Consider the following 15,541-nt stretch of genomic DNA (forward strand, 5'->3'; position numbering starts at 1 on the left):
GTAATTTTCAAACAGAGGTACACTATGTGCTGAAAGCATTTTTTTAGGTGACATTTGCTAGAGCCATAGATTATTTTCAAGTTAATGTTGATTGCAGTTAGCACATTTCTAGACATCTTTTGCACGGTTAGATTATAGTCATGGCCTTTAAAAAAAAAAAAAAAGTAAATAACCTTTCTTCTTTTTCTCTCCCTTTTTTTCTTGATTTCTGAAGGACCTGGGGATAACGAAAGTGGGTCATATGAAGCGAATTCTCCAGGGAATTAAGGAGCTCAGCAAGAACACCCCTTCGTCTGAAGTGTAATTGTGCTGGTGCTCTCAGAAGAGAGAGGGAACATTGCAGGAGAAGTGAAGCTGTTGCAGGCACTTGGCTGTCTTTGTAGTTTACTGTATGGAAGAATAAGCGCTAGCGTGTTCGTACAGGCTAGCATTGCCCAATACTTGTGTGGCGAAGAGCTTGTTGCAAGAGCATAAAAGAATTTGTGCCAAAAGAAAAAAAAAAAAAAAAAAAAGGAAATGGTTATGCGTTCTGTGAAGGAATTTTCTTGGTGTTCACACTTGGCCAGTTCAGATAAGCACATTTTGGTGAATCAGTTGATGGTGAACTGCACTGACTGGAAAATATATCAAGAAATGATCGCTTTGCTTACATGCAGCTCAGTATGGCTCTCTCTTACAACGCAGCAAGATGCCGCCGTACAGCACGAGGTTGTCTGGTTGCCCTTCCTGGGCACAGATCCCCTACAACTTCCTGTGCAGGAGCCTGAGAGGTGGCCGCTTCCGAGGTTCCACACGCGGGTCTGGCAATGCCTCAGGTACCAGGCGCTCACGGGCCACGCAGGACGGGGAAAGATACCTTCTTGTACTCTGAATGCCAACTATAATGCATGGTGTGCCTGCCTGACTAGTCTGTCGTTCCGTTGCATGATACATCTGATACTTTAAACACTTGAACAACTTTTATATCGGTTTGAATGAGAATTAATTTATTACTACTTGAGTGTCCTTTTTCGGTTCCAGGCACTTTTCTATTCTTCAGTGTTGTGTTATTCCTAAATGAGTTCTATGGCAAAGGATGTGTGGGTGTGGAAACTTAAGCGTTTGTGCCATATTCAGCAAGTTGTATGCATTATATATGATTGGGACGTTGTACAGTTAGATTTTTAAATATACCATGTACAGAAGGTGTATCAGGTAACTAACTTATGAGTATTTTTGAAAGACCAGTACCTCACAAAAATATCAGTTGGCTTCCTGCATGGAAAATGATAAGGAATTTTCTCATGGTGCATTAAACGTAGTTATCCAGTTATCTTAAACACCCGTAGCATATCTGAGCTTTTAGGAACTAATGGTTTTATTTATTCTGTTGTGCAAAAAGCAGGTTGAAAGATTAACGAAAATTTCTTACAGGAAAATTCGATTTATTTATCACGCATAAGGAAAGTGTTAAAATGTACCAGCTGATTTGATTTTTGTGGGGTCAGCTTATACTCATTACTAATATACTATTAATTTAAAAAATTGTCTGTATGCATTTCTTTACAGAAGCATCAATTTGTTTGTCAGCACTCCTACATCAGTAGATCATAAAAAAATTAAGAGACTCTGAAGTTTTACATTATGCATGCAAATATGATTCACATGCAAACTAGTAATCTGTGAGTGTTATAGGGTTAAAAATGAAAGCCATCTTTGTTTAGTAATTGCATTAGACTAGAGTTTATAAGGCTATTTACAATTTACTTAAAAAAAACATAGCTTCATAATTGAATTTCTGGTTAATTTCTCACAAAATATTAATCTAGTAGAAAAACAACATACATAATATCTAGGGGTTAAGACACACAGAACCTGCTTCAGTGGCTGAGATGATACTGCGTCATATGCCAGAGAACTTGCACAGAACTGCTTGTCTTGCTGTTCTTATCAGTGCAGCTTTCCCACCCCAGGAACTCTTGATTTATGCTTTATTGACTATCTTTGTCAATTCTTACAAGTTAACAACTATGTTAATATCTGTTTCTGTTTTCTTAGTAGACAGCAGAGTAAGGTTTCATTTGTTTTGCCAAAAGCTTTTCCTTACTTAAAGGGGACAACGCCAAGTACCACAGCCAGGTTTTGTCCTCCATTTCTCAGGAGGATGGCGAGATTCATCCCTTGGGAAGTCAGATGATTGTTCTATTGCAAGAAATGTTAAAAAGGAGGAAGGCAAGCTTTGTTTATCCATTTATAGTACTGCACATTCTTGCTGCTGTAGGTTAAACCGTCACTGCTCTGGGAGCTTTGTGGACATAATTGATTGTTCTGGTCAACAAACAAAAGTAAAAGGCAATGCTCCATTAGTTTTTCAGTTCAGAAAAAAAACAAAAGCCATTCACCAAGTGACATTATTTTCATGCTGTTGTATTAAAAGCATATGCAAACAATGGAAAGGTTTTTTCTTTCGTGTACTTGACGTTGACCCCTTTAGTGATGACCAAATGTCGTTTGTCGAGCCTTCACAAGTTATATTTCCTTTTCTCTTTGTTTCCTTGTAAACTAAGCTATATTTTAACGTGTGGCGTGATTCTGATGTGTCAGTGTTGTGGTTGATAATGTAGTTAGTCCTCCTGGTCAAGCTGAGTTCATAATTCATGACATTATTTTCTTTGCTTTCCTGATTGTAGGATTCATTCTCACCATAGCTTTCAGTCTTACTATCTGCACTGCAGTAAGATGGGCTCTGGAACAGAATTGAGTTAAGGCCATGTGATGACAGCTATAAAGGCCTACACAGAGTATTAAAAAAAAAAAAAAAAAGGGAGATGCTTTTAGGCAGGGAGAATGACAAAGTGTTGTTTTGGAATGCAGCTTTCTTATGACACTCTTCAAATTACCTCAGTATAGGACGACTTGTCTTTACGAAGTTTCATTATTTTAAATGATCACCAAAGAATTCAATTTTGATTGTCCTAAAGCAGAGGGGTTTTTTAAAAAGTGCAAGTAGAAAAAGTATTTTAGGCAACAGTTATGCTTTATTTAATAGATGTCCGAGAGAGCACATTTCATGCAACTCTATGCCTTAGAATAGTTTTGAATATTAGTTCCAATAGCGTTGGACAAGGAGGCTCAAAATATTTTACAGGATTTCTCTGTTGAGGTCATGTTTTGTATCTGTGTTATGAGATGTGGCTTTTATCAAGATTGATTTTCGAATATCTCATGATTATGGTAGATTTCCAAGTATGGCTTTTTTTCCCCTACTGCTCTCGAAGTCCCAACTCCCAGAACTGAGGACCCACACAGTTTCATTTTTGACACACAGAATTCTTTATAATCTAATCCTGATTCTTAAAGCACTTCAAAGCATACTTTCTAACATTTCATAGAATCATCATAGAACCATAGAATGGCCTAGGTTGAAAAGGCCCATAAAGATGTGGCTCTGGGCAACCTGGTCTAGCGGTTGGCAACCCTGCCTGTGGGAGAGGGCTTGAAACTAGATGATCTTTGAGGGCCTTTTCAACCCAGGACATTCTATGATTCTGTGATCACCTAGTTTCAACCCCCCTGCTATGGTGGGTTGCCAACCACCAGACCAGGCTACCCAGAGCCACATCCAGCCTGGCCTTGAATGCCTCCAGGGATGGGGCATCCACAACCTCCTTGGGCAACCTGTTCCAGTGCGTCACCACCCTCTGTGTGAAAAACTTCCTCCTAATATCTAACCTAAACCTCCCCTGTCTCAGTTTAAAACCATTCCCCCTTGTCCTATCACTATCCACCCTCATAAACAGTCGTTCCCCCTCCTGTTAATATGCTCCCTTTAAGTACTGGAAGACCATAGTGAGGTTTCCTCAAGACCTTTCAACACAAAGAAAGTAAGCAACTTCCCTTGAAGTAGTTAATTTTCTGGAAAACTAGTTATCCCAGTAGCTTTTGTGGAGGCTAATTCAACGTGCTAGATTCAAGACAAAAATCACTATACAGTATTTACTGGATTCATTTTTTTTCCATAGTCTAACACAACTCTACTGTCTGTCAGTGTACCTTAAAATCTATGAAAGCAATGCCAAGCAGTCAGCATTTTTTTTAAGTGGATGGTATTCATAGAATCATAGAATGGCCTGGGCTGAAAAGGACCACAATGATCATTTAGTTTCATGTAGATGAATGTGCTCTGCTTCAAAAAGAAGAGGAGAAGCAGGTTGTAAAATGGCAGCGCATTGCTCAGCATGCTTTTGTTTTTCATCATTTTCCTATAGATTTTTCCAGCTGATTGCATTCAGGTGTCGTAGCAGCTTCTTATTTGGGTGATGCAAATATTGCCTTTGTAATACATAATGCCTTCTTTTTTAGAAAGTGGATCACATCAGCCAACTGTGTGTTTTTAGGTTTTTGGTATTCACTTTTGTTTTACAGTACTTTAAAGAAAAGCTTGTGGAAATTTTTTTTTATATGATAGCAATTGAAAATTTTATTCATGATATATTTTTATGTATTTCCCCTTAAACAACATTTTTTCTTCCAAACACCAATTTCTGTCAAAGAAAAATATATTAAACTTATGGAAGAACAGTAAAACGGAAAGCAGGTGTTCAAAAACCCTCCAAGACTATTCCTAAGGATTCATTACTTTGGGACTGGAGTAAATACCTTTGGGTCCTCTAAATAACAAATAGAAAACATTCTTCTCTCTCCATCCCTGCCCAAAGAACTTCAGACTAAAATGTTGTATAATTGTAATTCAGGCAAGAGGAATTGATTTTTTTTTTTTTATAATGGCATATTTCATATTTTCCTGTGCTCTTTATATAGAAGTACAAAACCTGACAGTTTTTACTCTTTAATTGAACTCAGTGATACTAATTCACTTAATGAAAAATTCATAATGCCTTGATAATGCATAGATCTTATTATGGGGTAAAATAATCCACGTTTCTTATTGCATCTAGTTTTCTTTTGTAGAAGACTCTCGGAAAACCTTTCCACACATAATATAAAAGTAATGTATAAAACAAATATAGAGGAAGAAGAGAGGAAATACAGCAATATTGCATTTAAAATAAATTTATAATTCTATATTATGCATAGATAATTCCCAGTGGATATGTAAGAAAAAACCTCCAGACCCCAGTGATTCTATTTTGCTCAATGTTTGCTATTAATGATTGCATTACTAATGTTTAGTGCTCTTTTTCCTTTGTTCTCCCCATGCTCCTGAGTATTAATTTATCGAATACAAGTTTGACAGTTCTGGTAACTAATAATTAGCAGTGTAAAGTCTATTTGTGAAAGTTAATGTTACAAGCAATGTATGTGGTTGAGGATAATAGTGCTGGAGGAATATATTCTGCTTACAGCTAAGAGATCATCTGTCACTTGTATAAGTGAGAGCCACAGCAAATTGTATGATGTTTTTTCTTTTATTTTTTCACCCCAATGTACCTCTCAACTGCATTGCCCTGAGTGTCACATTCGTGCCATGGGCTCGCCCATTTTTTGGTTGTTAGATTCTGTGTTTTGTGGTATTATTTTCATATCATCAATTTTGATGCTACTTATGCTCACTACTAAGATCTAATGTTTGTAGGAACTGTACATGACTGTATGTTTGTCTTAAGCAAAAGTTTTTGATCACTTTAGGAAACCGAGGAGTTTGGACAAGGCTTAAACTCTTCCTGCTGCCTCTTCATAGTTGAATGGTAGTGTCAGCAGGATTGATAGAGCATCACGTGGTAATTTTCAGCTGAAAAACTTTACTGGTTGCATAAAGTCCTCTATTTATATTGAGAACATAGTGTGCAACTCAGTCTTTTTTACAAAAGGAGAAAAAAAAAATCTTGTTCTTTTCTACTACTGTTGCATTAGATTAAAAAGCTCTGTTAATGGGTAGCTTATGTACTTGAAATGCTCATTTCTGCCACACAGAAGCCCAGACTGCTCTCACAAAGCGTATTCCATTTGGAAGCCATCTGGAGAGTTCCAGGAAGCCATTCTTGCAGCCATTTAGAGCTAATAACATTTATTGTGACTTTCCTAGGCTTAATGCGTTTGCCCTCAAGTTTATAAGCAAAGGGAATGTTTTTGAAAGTTGCATTTTTGAAGTCTTGGGAACTAAACTTAAAATTCTATCGTGGATTCACAGAATTATTTGAGATGGAGGGGACCTTTGAAAACCATTTAGCCCAACTCTCCTGCAGTGAACAGGGACATACCATCCTTTATTATGACTAATAATAATAATAATAATAATAATAATAATAATAATATTAGCACTGCTAACAGGTTGGCAAACCAGCAAAATTCTGGCAGCTGTAGAGCTGAGAGTATTTTTGGACAAATTGCAATCAATTCAGCTGCAGTGGTTAAAGAGCTTCCACCTTCAGAGCAATCAGCAGAAAATGTGTGTATTTATGTGGTTTAATGATAAAAATCTGTCGCAAGTAATCAAAAAACTTCTATCCCAGTTGACACCACATTTTTTATATAAACACCTGGATCAGATTTTGAGACCATCGGGCTTAAAATCCTCCAAGTTACACACTTGCAATCTCCACCGAAAGCTGCATTTGGAAAGATAATGAAAGGAAAAGCAGTATGATACAAAGTGCTAAGCCATTTGATTTTTTTTAAAATAAATACAAGCCTCCACAGTGCCCCAAATGCCTACTGTGAACATTTAAAGGGAATTAACACAGGGAGTCCTACTTTGTAACAACTAATTAGATTGGAAAACTGTTTAGTTATTAATTACTAACCTCACAGTGACATTAAAATGATTTTTCTTAGAATCGTGGAATCATAGAATGGCCTGGGTTGAAAAGGACCACAATGATCATCTCGTTTCAACCCCCCTGCTACGTGCAGGGTCACCAACCACCAGACCAGGCTGCCCAGAGCCACATCCAGCCTGGCCTTGAATGCCTCCAGGGATGGGGCATCCACAACCTCCTTGGGCAACCTGTTCCAGTGTGTCACCACCCTCTGTGTGAAAAACTTCCTCCTAATATCTAACCTAAACCTCCCTTGTCTCATTTTAAAACCATTCCCCTTTGTCCTATCACTATCTACCTTCATAAACAGTCGATCTCCCTCCTGCTTATATGCTCCCTTCAAGTACTGGAAGGCCACAATGAGGTCTCCCCAGAGCCTTCTCTTCTCCAAGCTAAACAAGCCCAATTCCCTCAACCTTTCCTCATAGGAGAGGTGCTCCAGCCCTCTGGTCAGATGAGGCCCTCCTCTGGACCCACCCCAAGAGCTCCACATCCTTCCTGTACTGGGGGCCCCAGGCCTGGACACAGTACTGCAGATGGGGCCTCACAAAAGCTGAGTAGAGGGGGACAATCACCTCCCTCTCCCTGCTGGCCACTGTTACCATAACTCCCTGCATTAGCTAAAGTAAACTTTGTGTAGGACTATGTCTCATTGTGGCTATGCTCAACTATGTGATGTGAAGGTTGAGAAAAGCTGTTAGAAGCCGCTTGGTCTTGTTTTTCCTGAGAGGGAGAATATGTGTGCTGACAAGTGCAGGTCTTAGCACAATTTTTAGAAATATCAGAGCTGCTTCTTTTGGGCAGTTTCTGAGTAATTACAATGAGCACATAGTTTTGAAGATGCTCATCCAGAAGGTTTCCAGTGGCCAACATGCCATCTCTATGTCTTGAAACAGACATTTGAACTATACTGCTTAGTCAGTGATTGGATTTTGTACAGGCATCTGTCACTTGTGGACCTTCCTCACTTGGATTTCTGTGTATTTATAATGTGCACTTAGAAAAACACCATCATCCATGTAGGACAAAACTACCATTTTTTCTGTCAAGCAAGAAAAAAGACAGTTTCTGAACTTGTCTTGAAATATTTCCCTCTGTTAGCTGCTATGTTCTATCCTGTCCTTTGAATCCTAAAAGAGGGGCTTCCCTAGAGCTGCCAAACACATATCCAGTAATTTAGTTTGCTGATGTTTGTATGTCAGTAGGGCCTTTTTCTCATCATAGGACAGGATTCACAGCAGATTAGATGTGCTACAAATGTTGTTGTACATAAAGAGTACAAACCATTGGGGACTCCCGGGAGGAGAAGAGAGCCTGATCTTTGGAATAGAGATTTGGTGTTTTTTCATCACTGTCCTCACACCCAAGTAATTTAATGACATCTAATACTAGCAGCTGCTGAATATCTACGGCACACCCTTTATACCTCCCAAAAAATCTCCTGATTTGTAACTTAGAGACATATCATAAACAAATTATGTCTTAAACGCCAGTAAAATCCAGAATCTAAGTCAGCACTTAATTATATCTCTCCACTGATGGTTATTTTTTCAGAATACATCCATTATTATTCTTTGCTCCAGAAAGGTAGAAAGTTTCCCTAGTATGTACAGAGAAGGTATCTTTAAATGAGGAGTGCTACTGAATTGCATGAATTTGTTTGCAGTGTGTGTTCTGGCACGTAGAAAAAGTAGCTGATTTCTTCTAAGTGTATTACAGAGGTGCTCTTTTTAGCCAGGCTTGTCTCTTCAGTGAGTATTTAGCTAGCATTCATTATATAGGGGTGAGCCAATACTGCAGTAGCATTCACTTATTTGCATGAGTGACTGCATGAAGCACACAAGCAAGTGGTGCAGAATGCACTGCATTCAGAAATGCGACACTGTCATCTTATGCACATATGTTTGGGTTTGAATTACGTTTTGAAGCAAAAAGCTGAAATGCACTTTTTCACCTATTTAAAAAAAATATCAATGAGGAAACGAAAATACTCAACATGATTTGCTCTGTTCTAGATAAATAAAAAATAATCACAGGCTCACTGGGTGATTTAGGTTGGAAGGGATCAGTGGAGGTCATCTGGTCCTACCAACACACTCTGTAGCTTCTATTGTTCATTTTCATTTGGTCCTGTTCACTCTACAGAGAGATTTGTTGTCTTTGCAAATATGCAGAGTAAGGCCACGGATCTGTTGGCACTTAATGCACGCGCTTGGCTTCAAACAGCACTTTAGTCCTTCTTTGTTTTAGCATTTATATGTAAACCTCCAGAAGATTTGGGTAGGTAGAAGTTGTTCCTCATGTGAAAGTTGTCTTCAGATTGATCAGTGGTGAATTTCTGAATGCTGTACCTATGAATGTTGTTCTCTTGCCAGTATTGTGTGTGCATGCTTGTATATATGCAGTATGTAGTCAGTAGTGTGTGTGTGCATGCACACTTGTATATATATGTGTATATATACATCCTGGTTTTGCCCAATGTAAGGACACCAGCTTGTGTGCAGAGCCAAAAAACTTAAATATATACAATGCTTGAGATGCTGCATTGTTTTTATGATAATATTTTTATATGAGATGAATGGCAGGATGTTTACAGATGCTTATTAATATTTAACTTATACAACAGTGTGGCAGGATGTCTATGGTTGTTGTCAGCTAAAGAATTGTACAAGATTCTGGGTGAAATTTTGGCTTTGTGGAAATCCTTGGCAAAACTCCCATCGATCTCACAGCGGCCAAGATTAAACCACTCTGAATCTGTTGTTTACCGGCTGTTTTCCTACTGTGATATTATTATTATTTGTTTTGGAATGAGTGAAATGTATTTATTTTTCCCAATGTGAAATTTGCAGTTGCTGTTTGGATTTTTCTAGAGAACCTGCGAAATACAACACGTGGGAATATATGCCTCATCGAATGTACAGACTTTTTCATTGTTCTGGTCCTTGAATATGTCTATGAAAATTGCTTCTAAAAGACCTTTTGTAAGATTTAATACAGAATCTTCTAAAAGTAGATCGTGTTTCACACCTCTCTACAAAGTTGGCATGTAGTGTGGTAAGTGAAAATGAAGAACTATTTATTGGTGAATAGAAAGATGTCCCTTCTCTTTTCTATACCTACTGATTTCCTACAGCTCGCTTGGCTCTGTAGACCTGGAGTGAGTCACTTTAAGTACCTTATCCAAAAGTACCTTATCTAAAAACATCCTTTATATTCTATACAGCTTTAAACTTCTTGAGACGTGGGGGTAACTTCAGAGCTAGTCTTAAGGATGACTCTTGTAATGTTTCACAAGTGAATAAAATTATGCAAATATTAAGTAGGAGAGTAAATCAGACAACTGCTTGATATTAGAGATATGGCTTGTTTTAGAGACAGAAGGATCAGTTCTTCAGCAGTGGCAGGGAGGAAAATTACTGTAATGCAGTGCTTCCTAAATCCTTTTCCAGGGTATTTTTTAATTGTGGATGCTATGAGTTTATTCCTTCTGTAAAAAGACAGAAGGCTGTGGAACAGCCGCATTAATACAAATTCATTTCTTTGTCTAAGGCTAAAAATATTGTTTTCAAACAAGAGCTGTCATGCACCTTGAAAAATAATGTGTCCAGGACAGGTAAGTTTGTAATCACAGAATCACAGAATGGCCTGGGTTGAAAAGGACCACAATGATCATCTAGTTTCAACCCCCCTGCTATGTGCAGGGTCACCAACCACCAGACCAGGCTGCCCAGAGCCACATCCAGCCTGGCCTTGAATGCCTCCAGGGATGGGGCATCCACAACCTCCTTGGGCAACCTGTTGAGGTGTCACCACCCTCTGAATAAAAAACTTCCTTCTAAAACTTTCTCCTACCTATCATCGTAGGGAGTCATCCCAGGGACACAGCAGGACTTGTAAAATGATGTATTTACCAACAATATTATCAGTATGTTGTCATATTACCCCGTCAGGCTCATTCTGAAGACCTCTGTACAGAACACCCACCACCCCCAGGCATCTTTTTCTATACCTTTGTTTAAGAAAGGATAATATTCCAATTCATACTCATCCCATTGCTAATGAGGAAGGAAGCATGCAGTTGGTTGAACTTTCTGGGAGTTTGTTAGCTATAGAAATTCCAAAAGAAGCAGCAGTGTTGGCAAGGAGTGAGCTCCTGGAGGATACGCAGGGCTCTGCCTGGGCTCACTGCTCTGCTAATGTTGATCTGACATGGGCATTAGTGGGAGCAGGTGGGTGCCCGAGCAAGCTGACAGCTTTCCTTTTGCATGCTCTTTGTCTTTCTGTAATTGTAATCAGGAATGGGCTTCAGGACTCAGTGTTATTTGTCGGAAGGGCCGTGACGGGTACAAGATATCAGAGGGAATGAGGAGGGTGGGCAGTCGGGGGCCACAGGTTCTGCTTTTGGCTTCATGTGCTGAGGACTGGGGCAGGTGGGTTACCTCTGTGTGCCTCTCTTTCTCTGCCTGTGGGAGGAGGGATGCTCACCACGTGGTACAGCCCCGGAGACCTATAGAAGAGCAGTGGTATACAAGTGGCTAAGTTTTACTGACGCTGTTCTATGTAGCATAAATAATTTCGTCCACAACACTGCAAAAATTGCTTTTTTTCTGGTTTCGGCTCTGAGTATTTAATGACCTACTACATTCTGAGTGGTCAGTTTTGAAGCTTAGCAATTGCTATAGCGCTGCAATTACACACATAGCGGGCTCTGTTTGCCGCAGAAAAGAGTAAAACTTTAAACTGCCTGACAAAACTTGCCAATTAAGTATATCTAACAGAGCAGGGGTGTAACTTTCGGCTTTATTTACTTGTAATAATGGTAAGGAACAGTGAATTTTGTTTGTTTACATACTGTTTACAATGGCACAGTTTTATTTTTAATATATAAAAACAATTGAGGTATTTATTGCATATACTATTTTAAAGATGTTTTATGTGTTTTCACCTTTGGAATATATTGTTACATTTCCTTGTACAGATAATTTGGGTGGCTTTGTTAATATAGTTAGTAATTTTTATGACTACTAAGTGACCAGTTTTCCGTGCCTTTTTATTGTTGGATGCATGATTACATATTTATTATTGTATGGAAGTCACTGAGATGTGTATTTTTGTATTCTGCTGGAAGCAATGGTTGATTTTATTGTACATGATAAAAGACGCCTTCCATATTGGGCACTCATACGAGATCTTCCTTCTCAAATAAACAGAATGCATTCAATGTACGTAAATCTTTGAATTCTTTCTGTGTCTGGAAATTGACGGAGATCCTCGATCATTACACTGAATTTTCGATGTTATCCACTCAGAATGTGGGCCGTCAGCGACGTCATCAAATCTAAAACAAAATTCCCCACTGAAATCAATACAACAGTAACTTCTTGGCACAGTGTAAGCCTTTGTAATTTAAAAGAAAAAAACTGTGTATGTTAAAGCTAAATAAAAAGTGGATGAATGACTACCAAGCATCATTTCTGTTCAGTCTGCCACACGCTGCACTGAAATTGTTTTAAATTGCAGGCTTTGAATGCAGCCTTTGAAAACACTTTATATGGCTACGTGCGAGGCCACATGTAATTTGTAAGTAGGTCACTCTGCATGTAGGTGTTTACATTTGCACGGATCTTCCGCTAGGTCTTGCTGGCATACACCATATTAAATGTAAAAATAGACGTACATTTGCATCCATAGTAACAACAGCCATTAAAACATAATATACAGTAGTGCCCATTTCTCCAAGGTCAGCAGCAGTAAAACAAACACATTTTCCCCAGCGGTATATGCTGAACCTCTGTAACACCAACCCAGGTAAACAGTCACTGGAGCTTATTCCATGCTAAGACCTGAAGACAGAAGGCGATTTTGCAGGCAACGATCAACTACCATGTTGTGGGTCAGTAAGCTATTAGGTTAGCACTTAGCTCAAGGCATGATGTGAGAGTAACTGTGATGGTGGATGGCAGAAGACGAAGTCCAGCGTATGCGAGCTTAAGCCGGTTGTTTGGGACAAGTCCTGGAGCTGAGATCCTGTTGTCCTGATGTGAATGCATGTGTGAGAGGCATGTTTATGGATAATCTGGATTGTTTAAAGGTCAGAGCTGGAAGTTTTAATGCACAGTGAGTTCCAGGTGCTTACAAATCTTGTAGCATTGAAGCCTGTACTTTAATTCTGAGTGCGTCTTGTGTGTATTCCATTTCTTTAATGTAGACTATGCAAAAAGTTGTTCTTCCACCTGTTTTTGAGCTCCCTTTAAGTACCAGAAGGCAGCAATAAGGTCTCACCAGAGCCTTCTTTTCTCCAAGCTGAACAACCTTTCTTCATAGGAGAGGTGCTCCAGCCCTCTGATTATCCATCTGACCTCCTCTGGACCCACTCCAGCAGCTCTGCATCCATCTTGTGCTGGGGCCCCAGGCCTGGATGCAGGACTCCAGATGGGGCCTCACAAAGGCAGAATAGAGGGGGATAATCTCCTCCCTCACCCTGCTGACTACCCTTCTTTTGATGAAGCCCATCAAAAGGCCATTATTGGCCTTTTTGGCTGCAAACACACACTGCTGACTTGTTTCAGATAATTAAAAAAATAATAATCCTAGTTAAATGGGTGAGTTTCATACTACAGCATATATTTTAGTTGTTGTGGCGTGTAATTGATTCATTAATGCCAGTGACAGTGAATTCTTGATGATAAAAACTTTGAAATTGTTAACTTTTAACTCCCATGACAGAACTCATTAAATCTGAAAACAAGAGATGAGAGTCATGAAAGAGTTCATATTCATCTCCTGAAGGCATGAAACCCCTAGAAGAAAGTCTACAGGAAATCTTGCCTGTTCATTTTATCAAAAATGTCGTGTAGGAGGAAGAAGAAACCAAACAGAGATCCCCTCAGTGCCAGGAAAGGTCATGAAGCAGATCATTATGACTGCCATCACATAGCGTGTAACGGACAACTTGGGTCACAGCAATCCCATGCAGTTATACAGGCTTGGGGAAGAGTGACTGGAAAATTGCCCAGCAGAATAGGAGCTGGGGGTACTACTGGTCAATAGCCAATGGAACATGAGCCAACATGTATACTGGCGGCCAAGAAGGCCAATGACCTCCTGGTCTGCATCAGAAATAGTATAGCCAACAGCACCAGGGAAGTGACTGTCCCCTTGTACATGGCACTTGGTGAGGCCGCACCTTTAGCACTGTGTTCATTTTGGGACCGTTCACTACAAGGACAGTAATTTGCTTGTGTAAGTGCAAAAAGCAACAAAACTGATGAAAGAACTAAGAAACAAGATCTCTGAGGAGTGACTGAGGGACCTACGTTGTTTTGGCCTGGAGAAAATGAGGCTGAGGAGATATCTCATTGCTCTCTACAGCTACCTGACAGGAGGCTGTAGCAAGGAGAATGTTGGTCTCCACTGTCAGGTGACAAGTGACAGGATGCAGGGCAGCAGCCTCAAGTTGTGTCACGAGAGGATTAGATTGGACATTTGGAAGATTTTTTTTCACAGAAAGAGTGGTTAGACGTTGAAACAGGCTGCCCTGTTTCACTTTGCCCAGGGAAGTGGCAGAGTTACTGTCCCTAAGATATGTGGAAATGGCACTTGGTGATGTGGTTTTGTGGTGTTCTTGTTAGTGATAGTTGATGGTTGGACTTCATGATCTTAAGGTCTTTTCCAACCTCAATGATTCTATTTAAAGAGGTTTAGTAGGCATGGAGAGACAAAATACAGGAGGAAAATTGAAACTGGTGGCATTATGAGCAACTCCCTCACTTCGTGTTAGTCTTGTTGGCCTTTCGCATACGTGTATGTGGTAAAAAGAAGGAAAGAAAACTAATTCAAGATGATGCCAATCCAGCCACTGGAAGTTTGTGTTTATTGTGTTTGTGTTCCCATGTCCTGGAAACAGACGATGGAGTGTGCTGTTAACCCAAACTGGTTGAGTAATTAACTACTTGTTTGTACTGTTTCTTCTGGAGTAATTACTGGTGGTTTTGGAACTACGTAATTGCAGTTCTGATCATGTTTGTCGGCATATTTTTAGGAAATAAAATAACCCATGGTAAGCAAACTAGGACCTTGTTCACCCCAGTCACCTAATGGCAGGAAGGCTTCACAGATCAAATCTGTATGCCAAGCGTTACAGCACAAAGGAGGTGCAGTATTTTCTTTCCCAGCGGAATGCACAACACATGAGTGAGAGCAGCAGCTGATCAGTGCCCTCTTCTTCTGAACAGGAACTAAGAGGATCTACAAGGAAGTGCATATTTCTTTTTATAGGGGGAGAGGTGGATAGATTTCACAGTGATGAAATGGGACATCCTGGAATGTGGCAGATGCACTTCCGTATTGAAGCAGCAGGATTTCTGCTGGGGCTTTATATTATTTCCCTTATCTGGCAGCAGCATAGAGTTATGCCAGCACATACTGCCTGAGCCCATGTCTCCACTGTGCCCTTTAGCTGCTATTTTCCATGTCTCAGGTGCCTGCTGTCATTTCTCAATTAAAGTTTGCAAAGTGCAAACTTTATTCATTAACTGTGCCTTTATTCATTATTGTGCCTTTATTCAATTTCATTAAAAAAAAAAATAATAAATCTATCTTCTGACTATCTACTTTAGTGTAACAGCAGATATACATCCTCCTGGCAGTCGTGCTGTCCTCTGAGTAATTCCATTCATTAATTAAAAATCACACATTTAACACCTCTGAATCCCTCACACACTGTCCCTGGTAAAAGCAAGCTAATGTTGTAACTGGTTAACAAGCAGCGTGTTTTCTCA

At 39.5% G+C, this 15,541-nt stretch overlaps 1 protein-coding gene across 5 annotated transcripts in view; it reads left to right on the forward strand.

Annotated features, from left to right (window-relative positions):
• DGKH (diacylglycerol kinase eta) overlaps positions 1 to 11,986 on the forward strand; it is a 168,537-nt gene extending 156,551 nt beyond the window's left edge. For all 5 annotated transcript variants that reach the window (XM_085215804.1, XM_085215803.1, XM_085215806.1 and 2 more), the window contains one exon: positions 215 to 11,986. In XM_085215804.1, coding sequence (XP_085071930.1) covers positions 215 to 304 — 90 coding nt within the window. In that variant the 3' untranslated portion in view covers positions 305 to 11,986. The remainder of the gene's footprint in view (positions 1 to 214) is intronic.
• Positions 11,987 to 15,541: the final 3,555 nt, after the last annotated feature.

The sequence above is a fragment of the Meleagris gallopavo genome, chromosome 1 (genome assembly GCF_905368555.1).
Source record: "Meleagris gallopavo chromosome 1, MGAL_WU_HG_1.1, whole genome shotgun sequence".
NCBI classification, from domain to species: Eukaryota; Metazoa; Chordata; class Aves; order Galliformes; family Phasianidae; genus Meleagris; species Meleagris gallopavo.